The 21,504-nt window shown below is 41.5% G+C and overlaps 1 protein-coding gene across 1 annotated transcript; it reads right to left on the bottom strand.

The window, feature by feature from the left end:
- Positions 1-165: 165 nt before the first annotated feature.
- tbc1d25 (TBC1 domain family, member 25) lies at positions 166-18,431 on the bottom strand. Its single transcript, XM_051426017.1, has 7 exons — positions 18,204-18,431; positions 11,120-11,229; positions 10,846-11,000; positions 10,502-10,629; positions 10,213-10,401; positions 7,331-7,606; positions 166-6,344 (listed from the first exon to the last, which is right to left on the bottom strand). Exons 1-7 carry the CDS (start codon positions 18,246-18,248, stop codon positions 4,659-4,661), a joined length of 2,589 nt encoding a protein of 862 aa, XP_051281977.1. The 5' UTR covers positions 18,249-18,431; the 3' UTR covers positions 166-4,658.
- Positions 18,432-21,504: the final 3,073 nt, after the last annotated feature.

Genomic DNA, 21,504 nt, shown 5'->3' with positions numbered 1-21,504 from the left:
TTTGATCTGGTTTTTCGACGTGAAACTATTTAACAATTCCCCCCCCTCCAGTAAAGCTGGAGAGGTGCCAGCATGCCAGATTATTCAATATCATAGCATACTCCAAATTGTACACTTTTGTTGGCCTGTCATGCTTCGCACGTAACTTCAATCAAACCAAAAACACAGTTGCAATGATTATTTATTTGTGTTCAATATACAGTCAGTAACATTGTTGTGTGTTGTGTGATTAAAAAATCTAACTTTTGTGCACATATATAATTTGAGATAAACTATTTTTTTTGTTGTTTTTTTTTACAAATGCCCATATTGCCAGCTCATAGTCCAGCCAGCCCAGTTACTTCAGTTCTTTTTAAATATGCTATTAAATACCGATATACAAAAAGAAGTGAAACCAAATCTAAGGGTCTTCTGAAGATGTAAGAATTACTTTGGTTCCTGTTTCAAACAGAAGAATGATTTCTGTATTTGAGGTGGCCCTATCACATTTCCTGTTTAGCCTAGCTTTCTGCAATAGAGATTACTGAGTATAGGCCACTGAAAACAAAGCATAACTTAAATGTAAACAAACAAACAAACAACAAATTGGGCAATTTAAAAATGTTCCCTGACATTCTGGTGCCCGTATACCCCCATATTTTCACACACAACAGAACCGTGTTGAGGTCTAAAACATCAATAATGAGCTGGGGGTCACTATTAAATAAATCAGGAGATGTATATTTTTACTAGTTCCTCCAGGAAGTTGCAATTGCATCAATTTAATGCAAATTCAAGACTTCCAATCACCGCACATTTGACCAGTGTAGTTTCCTGCGAGTTTCAGCAATCATAGCAGCAGTCCACCGTGCAACATGCTGAGCTGTGTCCAAACTACTAGTGATTTTATTATTTGATTTTATGATATCTTCTAATTAATTAGTTGTTGCAATTTTCACTTTCTCCCAAAAATTAAATGCAAAAAATGCCTAAACACATCACAACATACTGTACATCGCAATTTTTTAGAAAAGCTTGAAATCAGGCATTTTTGGCTGCAACAATCCCCCCAAAAAGCCAACAAAATCCTGGAAGGACTGATTTATTATCACATGACACTGTGTTTGAAAGAGGACCCTTTCTCTCCAATGCTGGAGCCATGCACAGCACTTAATCTGCATTAATTTAATCCATATCAAAGTGCACGCCAAATAAAGCTAAGTCATAGGAATATTTTTTTTACCTTGAAAACACAAAAACTAAAAATTATATTATGGCTCCACATGAGCATATTGTTGCTGACCGGAGGCTTTCTTGTGTTGCAATTTGAATTTCTTGTGAACATTTAAGGATAGCTCAGCCCTTTCAATTACGCAGTTAAGGTAACATAGGATGAGGGGTTAGTTACAACTCACTAGCCGCAGCCCGACACTTTCTCACATCAGACGGGGCGGCTGTGATGCAGACGCAGAGCGGGTCGTCCCTTAATCGGAAGGTTCGATCCCTGGCTCCTCCTGCCACATGTTGAAGTATCCTTGAGCAAGATACTGAACCCCAAGTTGCTCCCGATGCTGTGCATCGGTGTGTGAATGTGTATGAATGTGTTACGTCTCTGTTCGATGGGCTTTGCCATCACTCAGTGAATGTGTGTGAAAGGGTGAATGTGGCACGAAGTGTAAAAGCGCTTTGAATGGTCGGAAGACTAGAAAGGCGCCATACAAGTATAGGTCCATTTACATGTTAACAATACATCTTTAGGCCCAACTCTATAATTTAAATATCACTCAGATATAACCTATAAGCCTATAACCGGCTTTTAAATTAGCCCATACAATGACACAATAAAGACAGATATTAAGAGCACAAAAGAAAATAAATACAAATCAAGTCTATTGATCCACCAAGTGAGGCACTTCTCTGCCAAAACATTGGACATCCTATTTGACATCACATCATATTCAAATTTATGATCAACATAAGAATAAAGATATTGATTATACAGCCACTTACTACCTTCTCATCACCAATCACACAAAGGCATAAAGATGTACATTACTTACTTGACAACTGTTGCAATTTGAATCCACCACATACAGTGTGTCAACACCAATCTACATCATCTTCCTAATGTGTAAAATTGTTATATGAGAAGATTTCACTATTACCTATGATGTCATTGATACAGAAATGACGAGCTGCATTGCCCTATTGTAACTTGCTATGTAGCAATAATCAGGTATAAGAAGTTAGACCGAAAAATTAATTGGAATTATTACAATAACAATTATAATAATAGCTTGTTTGCAGTCACTTGATTCTGATTCCATGAAATTCAAGACAGTGGGCAGCAAGGGAAAAAGGAGAATGGATGAGATGGAGTATTTATAACCAGAGAAAAGTACATACAGAAAATTACAACATATTGGACGTGATTCAGAGGACACATTTTTCTTCGCGAGCTCCTTGCGATTTCTCAGTTTGATCGATAAGCTTTATGGTCTATAAAAGCCAAAGAATGTTTGTTCTTCCATGTACTTGAGTGGAAAAAATCAATTTACATTTGAAGACTCAGAACTGTTTGTTTTTGTGTTAACAGCAGTGATGTCAGATTTGCATCCACAAAACTATGGAATGTCATCAATCTCTACTCACTACATCTTAACCTGGCTTACCCTCAGATGTGCATAAACTACAATTTCTTGATGAGGCAATGAAAAGTAGGTAACTATCAGTTATCATATCGGCTGAAAAACAATCCAAATTGTGCACCCCTTTTAATGTTTTTTCGTGAATAACTTGACACATAAATAGCTTCACCTGTTGCAGCTGTCAGACTTTAGACAACTGGTATTAGAAGTCCTCAGGTGTGATTGGCTGAGACACATTCAAAGTTGTAAAAACAAACAAAACAAAAACATATACTGTATCTGTGACTGTGTTAGAATTAATTAGCTAACTGTAAATGTCACTGATACATAATCATTGCACTAACCCAAAATTTCTAATGTTGCACGTTTAAAACTTCAGTCACACATGTCCCACCTACCCTGCACTTAAAATCACTGGGAAAAAATTCAAATCATGTCATATAAGCTTTTTTACAGTAGCCATTTAAGCAACATTAAGAAATTGTAAGATTATCAATCTCATGGCAACATGAATTCATTTAGTCTCATCTACAGCAAAAACATAAATGCTATGAATCTTGAAGTGGTGGAATGTACGGGCCACAGCAACATTATTGCATTTAGACCCATCTCTCTGGGTATACTACTATGCCACCAAGATCAGATACAACAGCACATGGGAAGAGTTAAAGGTAAAATCCAACCAACAACACTTGTACAAAACATCTTTAGGCTGAGATAAGACAGAGGATATCATCAGGGTTATATTCTCAAATTGTGTTCAGACAGAAAGTGAAGCCTTGCCTGGCGCTCTGGAAATACTGGATTTTAATGCTGAATTTTGAGCTTTGAGATTACAAATATACCACTGAATATGCCATTTGAACTGATGAAAAAAAACACCATTGATTTCCCCATAAAAATCTGTGTAGGGAATGCTTGGGTCTGAATCACAGAGTGCTGAGGTCACAAATGGGGCTAGGATATCGCTAGAAGAGCAAAATGCTTGAATGCTTCAAGCTTTAGTGGCCAGTCACAGCAGAAAATGCGATTTAAATTAATTTCTGTCTCCTCCTGAAATTAGTTAATACAATTATTTAAAGCAATGATTGATCATGCTGAATCTCTTTTGTGGAGCAGCTTCTACTTTGGCAGAGCATGGTACAACACTGGATGTCAGCCAATTTATATGACAGCTTCTTCTGTTTTAGACTGTTCCCAAAAAGGTCAGCACTGTCAATACAGTCTTAATTGGTCAACTTTGCGAATGTGTGTCAAAGATGAAATCTACGCAAAAGCTCCGCACAGATAATCAACTGACCACTGTTTCTTTGAAATGATGATTTTGGTCTAAAATTTCATTCTTTTAAATGCTGATGTATTCGGGGGTTTAAAGTCTGTTCAGAGGCAAAGTAAATTTTCACCTTTTTCACTTGTGTTGTTAGTGCGAATTATACTGCATTTATTTGCCCTAAAAGGCCAGTGATGTTGCAGATTTTAGTTGTAGGTCACCAGCAACATAAACACAGACTGTGTACAGCTCAGCCTCCGACTAATCTTATTAGTTATTTCACTGCAGTTTACCTCTCGTCTCTTGTACTGGTTGCTTTAGTTAAGACACTTGTGTTGCTTATTGGACATAACATCAGCTATAAACAGTTAATTAAGGGGGCAACACAGGCTAAATGCACAAAGTGGCTTAACTTTTGTTGGTCCTGGCAAAACTTATTCCGCCAAACTGTCTGAATTACAGGGTTGATCATTTTTCGCAACAGCAACGATCGATAACACAGGATAAGAGGATACAATGAGAAGTTAAGCTCTTTCATCCACTCTTGAAGAACAGACAAACAACTTGAAAGGTTGATGATATAATATTACAATGACTACAGACAAGGAATATATGTATTGAGGCATACACAGAATGAGAATATTATTAATAGCCCAAGTAAATGTGGGAGGCTGTCTAAAAAACGATTGACAGCTCCAATGGGCCACAACAGTCTACTGAGGACTTCACTGAGGATGTGAAGTAAGTGATGCATGACATAATCAGGAAGTGGGAGAAACAGAAACTTGAGCTGTTGGGGAGGGAATAGTGGTTGCGAAGTTATAGGTCGAGTTTGGAGATGACGACCGAGGTGATGCTAAAGGGCTGAAAATGGGCCTAGCAGAGATGGTAGAAGAAGGGGAGTGTTGAGCAGCAGTGGCTGCTGTTGGGGAGTCTGAGCTAACCTCATCCCCTTCTTCTGAGTCCCAGACTTCACTCTGCAAGTAGTCTGCAAATAAGGCCTTTGCTCGCTGCAGCACCCTGCTCAGGTTGTGGCGCCGCACAAGGCGGTCAAAGTGCATGGCTAGCTCATTGTAATCCAAACTGTTCTTGATGATGTGGTCTCGGTGCTCCAACAGGATGGATAGACACAGGAACAGCATGAAGGGATTTCCTTTGCCGAACTCTTGGGGAGGCGGCAGGGAACATGGTTTGATGCTGGTGGTCTCAGCTTTTGAAGAACTGGGTGTGTTAGCTGTGGTGCTGGGAGATTTGTTGCCAGGTGAAGGAAGATTGCTGGAGTATGACCGGCTGCCAGACAGTGAGGGGCCTCTTCCAAACAAAATGGGTGAAGATAATAGGGATCGATTGTGGGAGGGAGATGCGACAGATGTTTTTATGGTGGGGGTTGTGGGCGAGTTAATTCCTGTACTGCTGAGCACTTGGGCAGATGAGGTCAGTGCTTTTGAGATTGTTCTTGGAAAGGCATTTCTTCCATTGTTTGTGGATGGGGATGGAGAAGAGGTTTGTGGAGGAGAGTCTGGAGAAGCACCTGGCCAGCTGGAGGGTGACGCTGAAGATGTGGGAGAGACACAATGGCCAGTTTTCCAGATTGGTAGGCCAATAGGAAAGAGAGGAGATGATGACATTGGAGAGAAAGCATTGTCACAGTTTTTTATGAGAGGTGTTCTCTCACCCGGGTCCTCCTCACTGTCAACTGTAGACCGGCGCCTTGGGACACTTGTTACTGATTTTAAAGCCACCAAGCCCTGTGGCTGTTCAGTATCCTCCATTTCAAAGCTATCTTCATTTCGGGCAGTATAGTATTTAAACTCTCCGAAACTAGTTTGCCTCTCTAAAGGAGGAGCCTGCAAATCTGCCTTTTCCATGGTCACTTGAAGAATATCACATCCAGTGCCCTCGCTTCCCTTTCCAGCACTTACATCTTTTTGTTCTATGACAGCATTCCTGCTCACAACTGATTCTTCTCTTGAAGGCCTCAGCATGTGTCGTCTACGCTGCTTTTCTTTTTGTTCCCTATCATCTCTGTGGCAATTCTCAACTGTCTTGTCCTTGCAGGACATTGTTTCATCTGTCTCCAGTGGTGGCCCCAGGAGCTCCACCTCGGTTTCAGGAGGATCCGGGGGCAGTGAGCTCCAGGTAACCTCGAGCATCCTCAAAGCATCATCAAACGCAAACTCTCGCTTGAGTTCCAGAAGCAGCCAGCGGTAACAGAAGAAGAGGTCATCAGCTCCTCGGGACACCAGGTAAGAGTAAAATTCAGGATCCGAGTACTGCAGAAGCATCTTAAGATGCTGGAACTTAATAGACATGAGCTGCCCATCTGGCCGGAAGTTACCCTCCAGCCGTTTCATAATGCCACAAAAGCAAATGAAGGCATGTGCCTCATTGTCCATTACCGCAAGTATAGGGGAGGCGATATCACTCATGCCTTGACAGTAGGATATCTGAAAAACAACACACCCACACAAAGTTACAGTCTGCAGTTTACAGAGAAAAGCTGAATTCTGAATCATGTAGAAATATAAGCATACTTTTATGAATAGGGTTTAATTCAGTGGTTAACCAGGGGTCTCATTTAACACATATACACTCATTTCGAAGTATAGAATCTGATTTAACCATTTTCTCTTTTTGCCTGAGAATGTGCGTACAACCAACCAACAAACCCCTTGTGGTACACAGTTATAATCATTGGGCAAACCAATTCTAAAATAACAGATATAGAAACCCACTCTCAATGCGGGTTGTCACGGTAAAGGAATTTCACGTACGGTGATTTTATGGTAACTCAACAAGGCAGTATTCATTATTACTGCCATTTTTGTTGTTTTTGCTTATTACTTTAGGGGCACACTGGGATAACATTCCATCTCAGTACTTGCTTGTACTAATCACGCACACTCTCACACACATATATTCAGTACAGTTTAAAAGTCCTTTTCAATGTGTGAACACTGTGAGCGTGCCAGATGTAGCAGTCACACGCCATAGACACCTTGAGCTTTTCAGGCAGCCTATGTGACAGGGTGTAAGACAGGTATATTTTCGGTTATGCTTAAAGTCATAATCTGTAACATTTCTGCTTTAAAATGTCTATTACCACTATACCTATGGTCTACATGGTTTTAGCCCTGATTTTGTTGCTGATCAGTAACATAGTGTGTAAACCACAACTTCAAATTACAAGACAGAAGGTTGTGTGGTGTGAACAGTACAGAGATCTGATGACTTTGAAAGTCATGTGGTGTGTCCAAGGCTTTACACACGGTTTGCCTCACTTCTCTCCCTCTGCGACTCCCCTTTCCTGACAGTTTGAAAACCGCTACATTAACAGATTCAAAGCATGATTCATTTAGCAGAGATAGATTAGATAAATTGCCATCAAACTCCAACACAGGTATAAGCCAACTGATTGAAGAGCAGTACACACCTGTGGATGAGTGACAGCAAATGTGGTGAGCAGGTCTGTGAGGGCAGTCAAATGTGGACTGTCTTCTGAGCCTGCATAGTATGGATGAGCCCGGTCTGTCCTGAGGACGTCTTTAAGAACATTCCCACGTATAAATTCAAGGTCCTCGTTGCTGACCTGGGCCGTCCACTCTCTCTTCAGCTGGTCATACTCCCTTGTCTTCCTCTTCATGTAGTCCATTCTTTCCTGTCCACTCAGTCCATCGGGGTAGACGTTCAGGAGGTATCGCCAAACAACCTAATACAAGTAGGCAATACCTAATTAGCTTATAGAATTTAAATTGTCACATTTTGTGTGTGCAGGACACACAGGAAGAAACTCGGGCTGTTTTTTTTCTTTGGGGGACAGAGGGAACTAAGTCTGCTGAAATTAAAAGGTGGTACATATTTTGGTTTCTTTTATTGCTGAAATACTATGCCAAGAATAATAGGATTCAACAAGAACCAGAATTGACAAGCAAAATACACTAAACAAAATTATAAACGCAACACTTTTGTTTTTGCCCCCATTCATCATGAGCTGAACTCAAAGATCTAAGACTTTCTCCATGTACACAAAAGGCCTATTTCTCTCAAATATTGTTCACAAATCTGTCAAAATCTGTGTTAGTGAGCACTTCTCCTTTGCCGAGATAATCCATCCACCTCACAGGTGTGGCATATCAAGATGCTGATCAGACAGCATGGGTATTGCACAGGTGTGCCTTAGACTGGCCACAATAAAAGGCCACTCGAAAACGTGCAGTTGCATCACACAGCACAAAAAAATGTCGCAAGTTTTGAGGGAGCGTGCAATTGGCATGCTGACTGCAGGAATGTCCACCAGAGCTGTTGGCCGTGAACTGAATGTTCATTTCTCTACCATAAGCTGTCTCCAAAGGCGTTTCAGAGAATTTGGCAGTACATCCAACCGGCCTCACAACCTCTGACCACGTGTAACCACACCAGCCCAGGACCTCCACATCCAGCATCTTCACCTCCAAGATCATCTGAAACCATTTTGAAGTTTTTCCGATAAATTAAAAAGGAGGAGTTTGTTCAAATAAAACGAGAAAAAAGGCCAAAAATGGCCGCAAAATTCAAAATGGCCGACTTCGACACAGAAACACCCTTCAACATACAGTCACAAATAGCACAACTTTTAAGCAGCAATATTTTTGGACTGTACTGACCAATTTTGAAGTTTATCCGATAAATTTCCTAGGAGTAATGCATTCAAATCTGATCAACCTGCTAGGAGTAGTACATGAAAGTACAAATCGGGACATTTCCTTTCACCACTAGGTGGCACTATGAATATTACTGTATATTATCACATAGTCGTGTTCAGGGCGGGACCATGTCAGAAAAGTTATGACAACTTCCTGTTTCATGGCCAAACATCAAAACTTGGCACCATGCCATGGGCACGCCCTCTGACAAAAAGTCACAAATAGCACAACTTTTAATTGTGAATGTCTTTAGATGGCTGTGTCCAAATGTGAAGTCGAGCAGATTATTCCATAGGAGTTAAAATACAACATCGCCAGAAATGACAGCTAAATCCAAAATGGCCGACTTCCTGTTGGGTTTGGGATATGGCTCCCACTGGATTTTTCTGTACGCCTGGATAAGATCTACGCGTGTGCTTATTTTTATGCATATCAGTGAAAGCGGCCCCAGGTGGTACAGTTTATGGGACCCCGAGGAGCCATTTTTCCAATGCGAGATCTCCCTCTTTGCTGGTGCTCTCTAATGTTTTGTAAATGGTCATTTAGGATACTGTCATACTTTGCCAACAGCTCAATTATGCTAAGAAAATGTCCATTGTCTGGCTCATCTAGTGTATTTGTGCTGTAATTTCTGTATTTTATATTCAATATAAGATCATCCCATCTATGGAATTTAGTGCACTAGTTGGATTTTTCTCTACCTCAAAAGGAGAACAGCAAGCGTGGTAGGCAAAATAAGGCCTTCTTTGAACTGCTATATACTATCCAGTCCCTATCGAATTTTTCCCTTACATTGTGGGATTCAGAATATGTCAAATAGTTTGGGAATTCCCTGCCCTCTGCATCTGCTGGCAATTCCTTTGCCCTCTCTGAGAAAGGCGTTCGTTTTGCCATCACACGTAGGTAGGATAGAGGTTCACTCTATCAGAGTCGGTCATTCTAGTTAGCCATAATGCAGGATCGCTGAAATTAAGTGTGTGATCAGTCTCTGATCCATCCTGCTCAGACTCTCCGACGGGGCAGCGCCCCCTCCCGCTCCACTGTGACTTGAGCACCGGACTTGTGCTGACCGGACATTTTGAGCGTACTGAACTTCAAATCAAATGATAACATCAAATCTTGATCTGTGGCCAAACCATTTGGGGGGGGGGGGGGGGGTTCTTAACCACTATTTCAAGGACAATTAGGAAGAAAACAAATAAAAAGCTTTTATGTAACTCAAATATTACATTAAAAATGTTTTTTTAAATTATTCCATAATTTAATGAGGGCCCAGTTCTGCCCCCCCCGCCCCACCCTGGGCCCGGGACAACAGATCCTTTTGTCCCCCCTATCGGCGGGAGTGCTCATAGTCAGAAAATACCGAATTTTTTTCGCCACGACTGACATGTGCGCCACGTTTCATGAGTTTTCAAGCATGGGAAAGCCTCCAAAAATGTTCATTTGATATTAAAATAACAAGAAAAATTCCTATGGATACAACAGGGCCTTTGCACGGTCAGTGTTCATGCCCTAATAATAATAATAATAATAATAATAATAATAAAAATGTAACTGATACCCAACCCTGTATATTTGGAGTCTGCAGAGCATGGGATTGGAATGTAATGCGAATAGAACACAGATGTTACACCTTGCGCAGTGAGGGCTCCACACCACCATGGTAGATACGCAGTCTGAGTTCTTCAGGTCGTGTCAACTGGCCTTGTCCATTGAGGTAACTGTGAAATTCAGCATCAGTCAGAGGGGGCTTGAAAGGCTTGATCTCCTCCCCATAAGACCAGCTGAAGGCCTGCTGGACTTTGGACAGAGTTCGGCCCACCTGAACACAAGTGAAACAAGTGCATCAGCAAAAACCCTGACGCACAGACAGTAAAAAGTAAAAGTGAATGCGTGAGAAAGATTAAAGAAGGTGGAGGTACCTGTGACAATAGCGACTGGGTAAAGGGAAGAGCTGCAGATGCCAAAGACCTGGTCCTGTCTGCAAGAAGTTGTTCAGTGCCAATCACATCTTTTGGGCTTATGATGTCCCAATCCTCCATAACAGGACCTGCAGTTGAACAAAATGTACTAGATGAAACAATCATCTCATTTATTTTTTATACTCCCTACTGAAGGAAATTTCACAAAATTTGTTTAATAAAACAGAAACTACACATTGTATGTTAAGTTTAGGTCCATTTCACAAAATGTAAATTTTCTGTAGATGCCACATTTGGCACAATTCTACACTTTATATTCTCTGTAATATATAAAGTCCTCTTACTGTCTTCTGAAGGTTTTATGTCCATCTTGAGCTGTAGATACGGTTTGGCTGCACTGACAAATGCAACGTCCAAATCCCAGTCAGACACCAGAGACATATACATTTCAGCACCACTCCGATCTCGAGACAGGTAACTGATCCCAAAATTCCGCTTTCTAGTTAGAAAGATGAACAAAAAAAAAAAAAAAATGCTGGCATACATAACATACATACATAAGACCAACTCTGACAGCCTTTCTTTGTATAATAGTTTTAACGGGGCGATCACTCTTACCCATTCAAATCAAAGGCTCTGATAAGTATGTGCTGCAGCACCTCCAGTGATGTTATCTGAGGATCCACAGCAAAGGAGCGAAACTCCACTGGAAGAACCCCATCACATTTCTGAAAAGCATTACATCACAATCTCTTTAATCAGTAGTATCACCATTGACAAATGTAAAAAGAAAAAGAAAAAAAAATACATGCTGTGGGAAAAACGTGGAATTAATACTATGGTATAATATAAAAACAATATACCAATACAGTACTGTGTAATAACTAGGGATGCACCGATCCACATTTTTTCACTTCTGATCCGATCCCGATACCTGAATTTGGATATCTGCCGATACCGATACTATTCCGATACCAGAGCTCTGTTTGCTTTAATATTATTATCATTATTGTTGATTTTATATGAGGCTGAAATAAACTCCTCTCAACAGGCAAGTATGATATGTACGTATGTATGCAAAAATCCTCGTGCTCTTTCGTGTGGTGCTTTTTTAAATGTTTGATTGCGTTCATAGTGTTGTACGACTCGAGGGAGCTTCCGCCTCTCTGAATCACAGCTTTGCTAGCTGGCTGCAAACTGTGGAATGGATTTCCTGAGCGGGGGCGTGTCTCATAACTCTGTCTCATTGAGCCGCGCCTCCGTTCAGGAAATCCATTTTGCATCAAGTTTGCAGCCAGCTAGCAGACCAGCCGGCAGGAATCACTTGTGGAGTCATTTCAGCAGACAACGTTAAAGTGTAGACATGGCTCATGGATATCGGATATCTCCGCAGGTTGGATCGTGAAATTCCGATCCGTGAATTATGCTGGTATATGTCCAGATACCGATACTGGATCGGAAAATTAAAGTAAGGAAAATAAGTTAAGCAAGTCATTAAATAATTTTGGAAATATCACAAAATGTTAGCAAAATTCATATTTTAGATAAGATAAGGTTTTATTTGTCACATGCACAGTTTTACATAGTACAATGCACAGTGAAATGCATTCTTTGTACCTGCAGCCAGTAGTAAAGAAAAACATAATACTACTACAGTAAAACAGTAGTGATTGCACATAACACACAAGGTAAACAATATAAGTGTAAATATAAAACTAAGAAAAAAATAAAATAAAATATAGACTGTAATATAACATATAAAATATAGACTGTAGACTCCAAGTGTAAAACTTAGAGGGGGGTAGCTCGTATATATACACACACACACACACACACACATTTACAGTATTGAAAGCAGCTATGTGAGTAAAGTACAGTGGTGCAGTGTGTTTTTTTTTTAAGTCCAGTTAAGGCTCAGAGTTGAGCAGGCGGATGGCTGGTGGATAGAAACTCTTCTTCAGCCTCTCAGTCTTTGTCCTCAGGCATCGGAAACGCCGACCTGATGGCAGTAGAGAGAAGAAAGCGTGTCTGGGGTGACTGGGCTGTTTGAGGATCTTCTTCGCCCTTAACCTGCAACATTTGGTGTAAATGTCCTGCAGGTTGGGGAGAGGGGTTCTGATGGTCCGCTCTGCAGAACGGACCACCCTTTTGAGGGCCATGAAGTCCTGCCTGGTGCAGTTTCCCATCCAGGTGATGATGCTCCCACACAAGATGCTCTCGATGGTACAGGTGTAAAAGTTCCTAAGCACCTTGAGAGGGAGCTAAAAGTCTTTGAGGCGTCTGAGGAGGTAGAGATGCTGTCTAGCTTTCTTCACAATGGTGTTCAGGTGATGAGTCCATGACAGGTCCTGTGAGATGGTCACGCCCAGGTATCTGAAATTGTCCACTCTTTCCACCTCAGAGCCACAGATAGTGAGTGGATGGAAGTCCCTCTGCTGTTTCCTGCTGAAGTCCACAATCAGTTCCTCAGTTTTGCTGACGTTCAGCAGGAGGTGGTTCTCCCGACACCAGTCCTCCAGGTGGGAGACTTCCCTCCTGTAGGCTGTCTCATCCTCGTGGGAGATTAGTCCTACAACAGCGGTGTCGTCAGCAAACTTGATGATGATGTTGGAGTCTGACGTGGCCACGCAGTCCTGTGTGTACAGCGAATACAGCAGAGGGCTGAGCACACAACCCTGGGGGGATCCAGTGTTGAGAGTCAGGGGGGCTGAAGTGTAGTGACCCACTCAGACCACCTGTGGTCTGCCAGTCAGGAAGCTGTAGATCCACCTGCACAGGGAGGAGTCCAGACCCAGGTCAAGCAGTTTGGAGGCCAGTCTGGAGGGGACTATGGTATTAAATGCTGAGCTGTAGTCAACAAACAGCACTCTCACATAGTTTCCCTTACCAGTGTCCACATGGGAAAGGGTCTTGTGGAGGAGGCGTCATCTGTCCGGCCGGTATGCAAACTGTAGTGGATCCAGGGTGGTGGGCAGTGTAGAGGTGATAAATGTCTCGATCAAACATTTAATCACCACAGATGTGAGGTAGAGGTGGGCGATATATATATCGTTTGCGATAATATCGTCATTGTTGTTTTGACGATGTGACGATAATTTCCATTATTGAGTATTTAAATTACTTCGACAAAAACAATGAAACGCCCGCGGAAACTCCTCACATCCATTAATACACGGTGCAGCAGCGCTCTCTACAGCATGGCCGGATTCAGTCACACAACTAGTGGGCCTACGTGATCACATGACGTGATCACGTGACCTCTTGCTAGCATCCTCCTTGCAACAGTTTAGCAGCGCGTTGTGATGATAGAGAGAAAATGCAAGCACCTCTAGTCCCTGAAGCTACCGGTACGTCAGATGATTTAGTGCCGAGACGTGGGTCCTATGGGCTTCAGCGTTCAGAGCGCTAAGCGCCTTCAGCGGTAAAAAGATGTCAGCGGAGACGGGTTTTTTTTAGCGCAGCGCTCAGAGCGCTTCAAGTTGAAATCTGTTCAACTTTTAACACCGCTGGGCGCTCGGAAAATGAGTTTTTGAGCGCTCTCAGCGCTGCAAATGCGTTTGGTGGACACAAGTCCAGCTCAGACAATTCTAATCACATTTTAAAGGATATCGACTGATTATCGTTATCGCCAAAATCCCAAAAAATATTGAGATATTATTTTTTGCCCATATCGCCCACCCCTAATGTGAGGGCTATGGGCCTGAAGTCATTGGAACTGCTGGGGTGTGGTTTCTTTGGGACAGGGACTATTATGGATTTCTTAAAGCAGGTTGGAATCACACACTGTCTGAGTGAGAGGTTGAATATCACTGTAAACGGAGGTACCAGCTGATCAGCGCAGGTTTTGAGGACACGTCCACTAATCCCGTCTGGTCCAGCCGCTTTCCTGGTGTTCACACTTTTAAACACCCTCCTCACGTCACGCTCCGTCACGGCGGGTGTGTCCTCCCCTGACTCAAAGCGCGCAAAAAAGTTGTTGAGTTCGTCAGCCAGCGAAGCGTCAACACTCACCGGGGGGGTGTGTGCTGCTTTGTAAACCGTGATGGTGCATAGTCCCTGCCACAGTCCCCTGGAATCAGACTGTTCCATCAGTTTCTCCAGTCTTTGGCCGTAGCGGTGTTTAGCCTCTTTCACCGCTCTGCGGACACTGTAAGAGGCCGGCTTGTATTCCTCCATGTTCCCAGTGGCGAGTCCCGAGCTATAGGCAGCGCTCCGGGAACGCAGAGCGTCGCGGACAGATCTATCCACGCATAGCTTCTGGTTGGGAAAAGTCCTGATGGTCCTCCTTGGCGTGGTATCATCCACAACTTTTCCGATAAATCCCACAACCGCATCTGTAAACTCCTCGATGTCTCCACCCGCACTGCTGTGAAACATGTCCCAGTCGGCTGAATCCAGCGCACCCTGCAGGGTGGCCTCTGATTGATCGGTCCACCGCATCACTTCTCTCACTGCAGGGGGTTCCTGCCTCAGCCTTTGTTTGTATTTAGGCATGAGAAAAACAGCTGCGTGATCCAACTTTCCAAAGGGGGGGAGAGGTTTCGCTTTGTAGCCTTCTTTAAATGGAGAATAGCAGTGGTCTAGGGTCCTTACTCCTCTGGGGCAGTCGATGTGTTGAGTAAACTCCGGTATCACCTTTTTCAAGTTAGCACTGTTAAAGTCCCCGGCTACAATGAGGGCCGCTTCACGCTGGCTAGCCTGAAGGGTGGAAATCGCCTCATGTAACTCAGATAGTGCGTCCGTGGCCGCCTGGGGTGGAATATAGACGGCGCTGATGATGACTGAAGTAAACTCACGGGGCAGGTAGTGGGGACAGCATTTTACAGTTAGGAGCTCCAGGTTAGGCGAGCATGAGTGTTTGAGAGGGACAATGTTCCTACTGTCACACCAGTTGTTATTAACCATAAGGCACACTCAACCTCCCTTTGATTTCCCTGACTCACTCATTCTGTCCGTGTGGTGAACTGTAAGGAACTCCGCAGGTTGAATGGCGAAGTCCGGTACGAGAGGAGTCAGCCATGTCTCTGTGAGGCAGATGATGTTACAGTCCCGTATGTCCCTTTGTTACTGTATCCTGGCCCGGAGTTCGTCCAGCTTGTTCTCCAGTGACTGGACATTGGCTAGCAAAATACTAGGCAGTGGCGTGTGGTGTGCTCTTCGCCTCAGCCTTTCTCTTACGTCCGCTCTTCCCCCCCCCCCCGAAGCCTTCTGCTTGACCTGGGGCTCCAGCGTCCTCCTTTGTTTGTGTCGGCTCCCTGGCGCAGGATGTCTGGGGGCCACGCAGGGTCGGAAGAAAGTGGTCGTATAAAAAAGTTTGAGTACTGTAATCCAATGTTTGAGAGTGTCTGTCTGTCATAAGTGATATGACACAGGGTAGGTGGACTAAATAAATTAAAAATTAAAGCAAAAAGCACTATATACAAGGAAAGAGTCGGAGCAGGTACGACGGCTGCTGACCTCACCGGCGCCATGGGCTGCCATCAAAGCTATTGCCCCATTGTCCAATTTTTTAAATGTTTTTCCAATTCCATTGTGAGCCATTTTAGGTTGCATGCTGGGATTGTACTTGTCTAAACGTACTACATGATACATGCTTATAAACTGTTTATAATAGCTTGTAGGTGTAGCTGAAATAATTATTGTGATATTAAAAATATATTTTCCAGTATCACTATATTTTAGGGTACGGAAAACGTATACAAAACTACATTTAAAATAACTATCTCATCATATGCTGTTTGTAAAACAAATATTGCTAATTTTGTTTTTGCTTAAAAAAAAGGTCCAGCATGTAGAATTTAGTGGCATCTAGAAGTGTAGTTGCAGACTGAAACTCCCATGTTCCCAGTCCGAACATAAAAAAATAAAATAAAATAATTGTAAATCCAGCTCTCTATAGGCTATTAAGCATTATAATAACCATGGTGGTTATTAACTGAGTTGTTTATTATGGCATATCAGCTGCCCTGGCAGCTGAGGGCCAAACTTGCACTCCTTAGCCAGTGTGAGGCTGTGTCAGTGACAGTGCAGTGCAACGCATCAGAACTTGTCACAGGGTCAGTCAGAGACTCTTACATTGGGAGGATATGGTGGAACTATCTTTCTGGTCACAAAAAGAAGAAAAAAAACAAGAAAGAATTGCGGGAAGAGGACTCAGGGAAACTTGTGTTCTCTCAAAGTTTGATGTCAGTCAATAACAGTAACATTAAGTTAATGTGCAGCTTGCAGCACATCTCTCTATACACTGTCTGGCTCATTCCAAGCCAAGGTAACAAAAACACAACAATTTCTATATTCAGGTGATTATACAATAACGTAAACAAACAAATACATATGAATATTATATTAAAATTTTGCCTCCTAAAGAAATCCTGTTAATTGTTACACCCTGGATCTTTAACTTGTTTGCGTATAATTGCTCATTTGTAAAATGATACATAGATATTCATCCTTTCATTCTGTTGCATTTGCAGTATTATAAATTAATCCATCACCTGAATGGAAGTGTGTTTATGAATGTGTTTATTCAGTGAGTAACCTACACAATACACAGAGCTATTTAGAAAGCAATCTGTGGAGCTTGCTTTATGGTTTTTTAAAAATTATATTCTCATTTGATTTGACTCATTTATTTTTTTTAATTTATTTTTATTTTTTTGGCGAATACATTCTTACATATTGTCTCACACAGTTACATCTGAACTACTGATAAAGTTACACAACATATTTTTGAGACTTTCTATTCTCCATTTATCCAAATGTTGCCCTTCCAAAGTTTTTTTTTTTTTTTAAACAGTAGGGCATAATTAACTATATATAGTCGAACATGGGAAGCTCTTCACTCCATTTTTTTCCCCTGTATCTCCAGAGTTCTATGGTAAGGAATACAAACAACCACATACACATGCATATCTACATATATACCTAGGCACACATATCTACATATATCCACATACATGCATACATAAAACAAGAACAGAAACTTACATACACATCGTTTCTTATTTATGTCCATATCTACATTTCCTATTGTGTCTAGTACATAAATCCGTTAATTATGTCAACATCTCTTCAAACATATTGTCAAGTCCATTTAAAATCTGATCTAACTGATTTTTGACCAATTTCTTTTTATAATTTTGCAACATAGAGTCTAGCAAATTCATCAAATAATATAGGCATATGAGTTTCCTAGAGTAAAAGGCCACTGAAATGCCAACTTCAGTTAATATGTGACGTCACGGAGTGCTGGTCCGTGAAGACGCGCACGCACGATCCGGCAGGTGACGTCAGCTCAAGTCTGTGAGGCTTCACTGCTTCAAGGAAAAGTGTAGCGTAAGTCTGGATATCGATAATGGTTTGATAGTTGACTGTTAGATAGTGCCAGCTCGAACTCGCTGTTAGAGTCGGTCCGAAAAACGTGACAGGAGGCAGCACCTCCAGCTGTCATTGACCGCAACCAGCGACAACACACAAAGCTGTCGATAAACAAAATGGATCAATAGGCGGATAGCCACGGTAGAGACTCACTCTCTATAAACACGCTGTTTTATTTTGTCGACGTGTAGCACTACAATGTATATTTGACAGACAGCTAGGAAACATCAAGCAGGTAATTCAATAAACAGGATAACGGGTTTGCTAGCTAACTAACTAGCAGACATTGGCAGACTATTTGTTACTCTAACCTCAATCATCCTACCTTGACTTTGACACGGACCACCCCCCTCTCCTCCTCGCCGGCCATTTTAAAGACTCCGTTTCAGAACAGAACGGTTGTTCTGACTTCTGTCTTCCTTCTACGCCGACATGGTGATCAATAGTTCCTCTATATCGTGATCTTCTTCTGCTTTAATTTGAGTGTTTGCAGCTGCATTACCGCCATCTGCTGGATGTGCCTTTATCATGTCCTCACCAACTCTCAAAGGATCATGCTGGTGCATCTATGGAATACGGAAGCGTATTGCATTCACTTGAAAAAAAAAAACCTCCGGTTTTTGGTTTGTTTTTTTGAATAATCTTTTTCTGTTTTTCTGACAAAAGTTTTTTTTTTCCCAGTTTTTCTGAGTAATTCGTTTCCTGTTTCTCTGAAATTTTTTTCCCCTGTATTTCTGAGTAATTCTTACTGGTGACGTTGGATAAAAGGAAAAAAAAAATGCGTGGTCACACATTAGTATCTCGTGGCCACGCAATAACTATCTCGTGCCCACGCGTTATTGCGTGAATGATGAGTTCTATGACTTCCCCAACATCAGCATATGCCTTGCGTTTAAGTCCATGCCTTTTGAGCAGCCGAATTAAGTGTATCTTGCTAAGAATTACTCCATGCCTAACCGCAAGTGACTGAAGTATGTCATTGTAATTCATTCCTATATTAAAATAAAATAAAATTAATTCAAACTTGTCCATGTGAACGATCAACAGTCTCTGCAATAATTATCTCATGCCCACGAGATAGTAATGTATGGCCACGCATTATTATTTTTTTTAATCCAATGTCACCCGGGGGGGTTCCGTGCAAGAAACAGATTGATTTAAGACACTTTCGTTATCAGTCTAGGATAGAATGTTTGGACATTAGAAATACTTTCATTATATTTCACTGTTAAATCAGAAAATCAATAGAATTTGAACCTCTACCTCATGTCAGATGTTAATACTGACAGTGTTTGTGAATCTGCTTGTTACATTAAAAGGTATTTAACGTGTTTTTTTGGGGGGTTTTTTTACAAATAGAATCACAGGTTGCTGTCTTGTTTTGTACAACTGTCTTCAAACAGACTGTGTCTTTACTGTTGAGTCAGGAGTCCTGCTCTGTGAGACAGATATGTTTCCACCCACAATCTTAAAATTGGACATGTTTCTTTTGTTATGGGGTGCTTGTATTGTGAAATGTTAAAGTTATCAAATGTGTGTTAACTCAAGGAAAGATGCATGCCCTAATAAAAGATAATCATATGCTTCATTTGCTGAAAGTTTAATGACAACTGCATATCAACATAAATTTATAGAGTGACATTTCATTCAAATACATAAGGAAATGATGTGTGATCTGTTTATATGTTTGAGAGATGACATGATAATACACCAACTAATTTTAGATACATACATATTCACCAAATTTTGTTACATGTAATTGTTTGGCTCCAAAGTACATACAGTAAATGCACGAGAGAAACAAAAAACAGGAAGGTATATTTCCTAAATGCTACAATAAACAATAACTAAATATCAAAAGAGAAAAAGGTTTCACTGCTTGGTATTAACAGGTATTGTGTCTGTAAGGGCTTCATTTGACATTCAGCATACACACCATTGTGGACAAGATATTATAACCTGTTTGATTTATAATTGATAATGACTGTCCTTTTTGTAGGCTGCCCTTTTTACAATGCACCCAAGATTTTCCATTTTTTCACAACATGTAACATGTGATGCAATATTTCATATGCAGCTACTGGACGGTAAGCACTTATTTTGATGTGTAATCTTTCCATAATGAATCGAAAGAGGATATACAAAGCACAAAGGGGAGATGTCCATTAGTAAAGAGTTCACAGTTATTTACTGTTTAAACACAATACCCTACAGTGAAATTCATAAGATTTTCTTCCCTTATGTGGAGGCTTACATCCAGTCATTTGATCCAGTAGAGCAGGTTGTGATCATGAAATTTGAGCTCGTATGTAAGCACGTAAGAACATGTAAAGCTCAATGGCCTCATCTGGAGAGGTGAGTGGATGAAGACTGTTTTCTGCCATGGCAAGGCAGCAAATGTCAAACACTGTATCATCACAGGGATACGGTCCTCTCTGAAGGCATTCCTCTCTGCAGGCTTCTATCTTTTGTTGGGATACCTTTTTCAGGTACTCTCTGGCACCGAAAAGTTGGGGTAGGGTGTACATCATCACTGGGCGCCCACCTGGAGACACAGCATTTCTGCATGGGCGAATTCTGTGAGTGTTCCAGAGGTGAACAACTTCCTTCAGTTCTCTCTAAATATAAATGAAAATAGAAAGTGAGAAAATCAGGTCACACATTTGCTATACCAACTGCAGTACATATAATAATGCATTAAACTAGCCAGTAATGTAGTTCAAATCAGCTCCAACTTAAACATCTGCAATAGTAAACTATCATGCAATTAAAAACCTCAAAACACTGACAGGGAACATTTTATACTTTTCATACTTTAAGTACTTTGAATATATACAGCTGATAATACTGTCCTTTTACTTTAGTAAGGTTTTGAATATAGCCTACATGGAGTGAGCTCTTCACTAATATCAGTAGACCTATGATATTAGTACCACACTAAAACTAACCCACTACCCAGGGTGGTACTAACAGTACCACCATGAGCAAGCACTTGGCTACGGGGGCAAGGAAAAACTGCCTGTTAAGAGGCAGAAACCCTTCGGCTCTAGGTGGGTGGTCATCTGCCTCGACCAATTGGGGTGAGAGAGAGACAGAGAGAGACAGAGAGAGACAAGTAATTCTTAGCAAGACACAACACAACACACAAATGAGACTGATTTGCGGATGTCATCATGTCTTCTTCACAGGGTTTGCAGCTTTCCGATGACATCACTTTATAACGTTCCCATGGCAACAGGAGGAAAATGGTTGCTCTTGTGTGAAGTAAACGCAACATTTTTCAACTTTCTGCGAAGATATATGTGACTTTTTTGCAACGAGAATGCAGGGATTATGAAATCATGCAAGCCCCGCATATTTTGCGCGGAAATCTGTGATTTGTGCGGCGTCTTTGAAAATAAATAAATGTGTGGACTTGGGCTGATTATGCGTTGAATTATGCGATCGCATAATTGCGTTTTTCTGGAGGGACTGCATTTAGCATTACCAACAGTGACATGTCCGGCTTCTCTTAGACGTAAGCTCCTCCAGCCCGTCATAGCATTATTATTGACACTACACTCGCCATGACAATAATAACAAAACAGCATCACTGACAGCTCCATATGGATAACCATCCTGCTACT

This window comes from Dicentrarchus labrax, unplaced genomic scaffold, assembly GCF_905237075.1.
Source record: "Dicentrarchus labrax unplaced genomic scaffold, dlabrax2021, whole genome shotgun sequence".
In the NCBI taxonomy this organism is placed as follows: domain Eukaryota; kingdom Metazoa; phylum Chordata; class Actinopteri; family Moronidae; genus Dicentrarchus; species Dicentrarchus labrax.
This window is presented reverse-complemented; position numbering and strand designations above follow the sequence as displayed.

What these genes read in the sequence shown, in the direction of transcription:
- tbc1d25 (XM_051426017.1), bottom strand. Translation starts at nt 18,248, where the DNA reads ATGGCCGGCGAGGAGGAGAGGGGGGTGGTCCGTGTCAAAGTCAAG. An exon ending in TGGTCCGTGTCAAAGTCAAG is followed by an intron (nt 11,230 to 18,203) that starts GTAGGATGATTG and finishes AATGCTTTTCAG; the next exon opens with AAATGTGATGGGGTTCTTCC. An exon ending in CATAAAACCTTCAGAAGACA is followed by an intron (nt 10,630 to 10,845) that starts GTAAGAGGACTT and finishes GTTCAACTGCAG; the next exon opens with GTCCTGTTATGGAGGATTGG.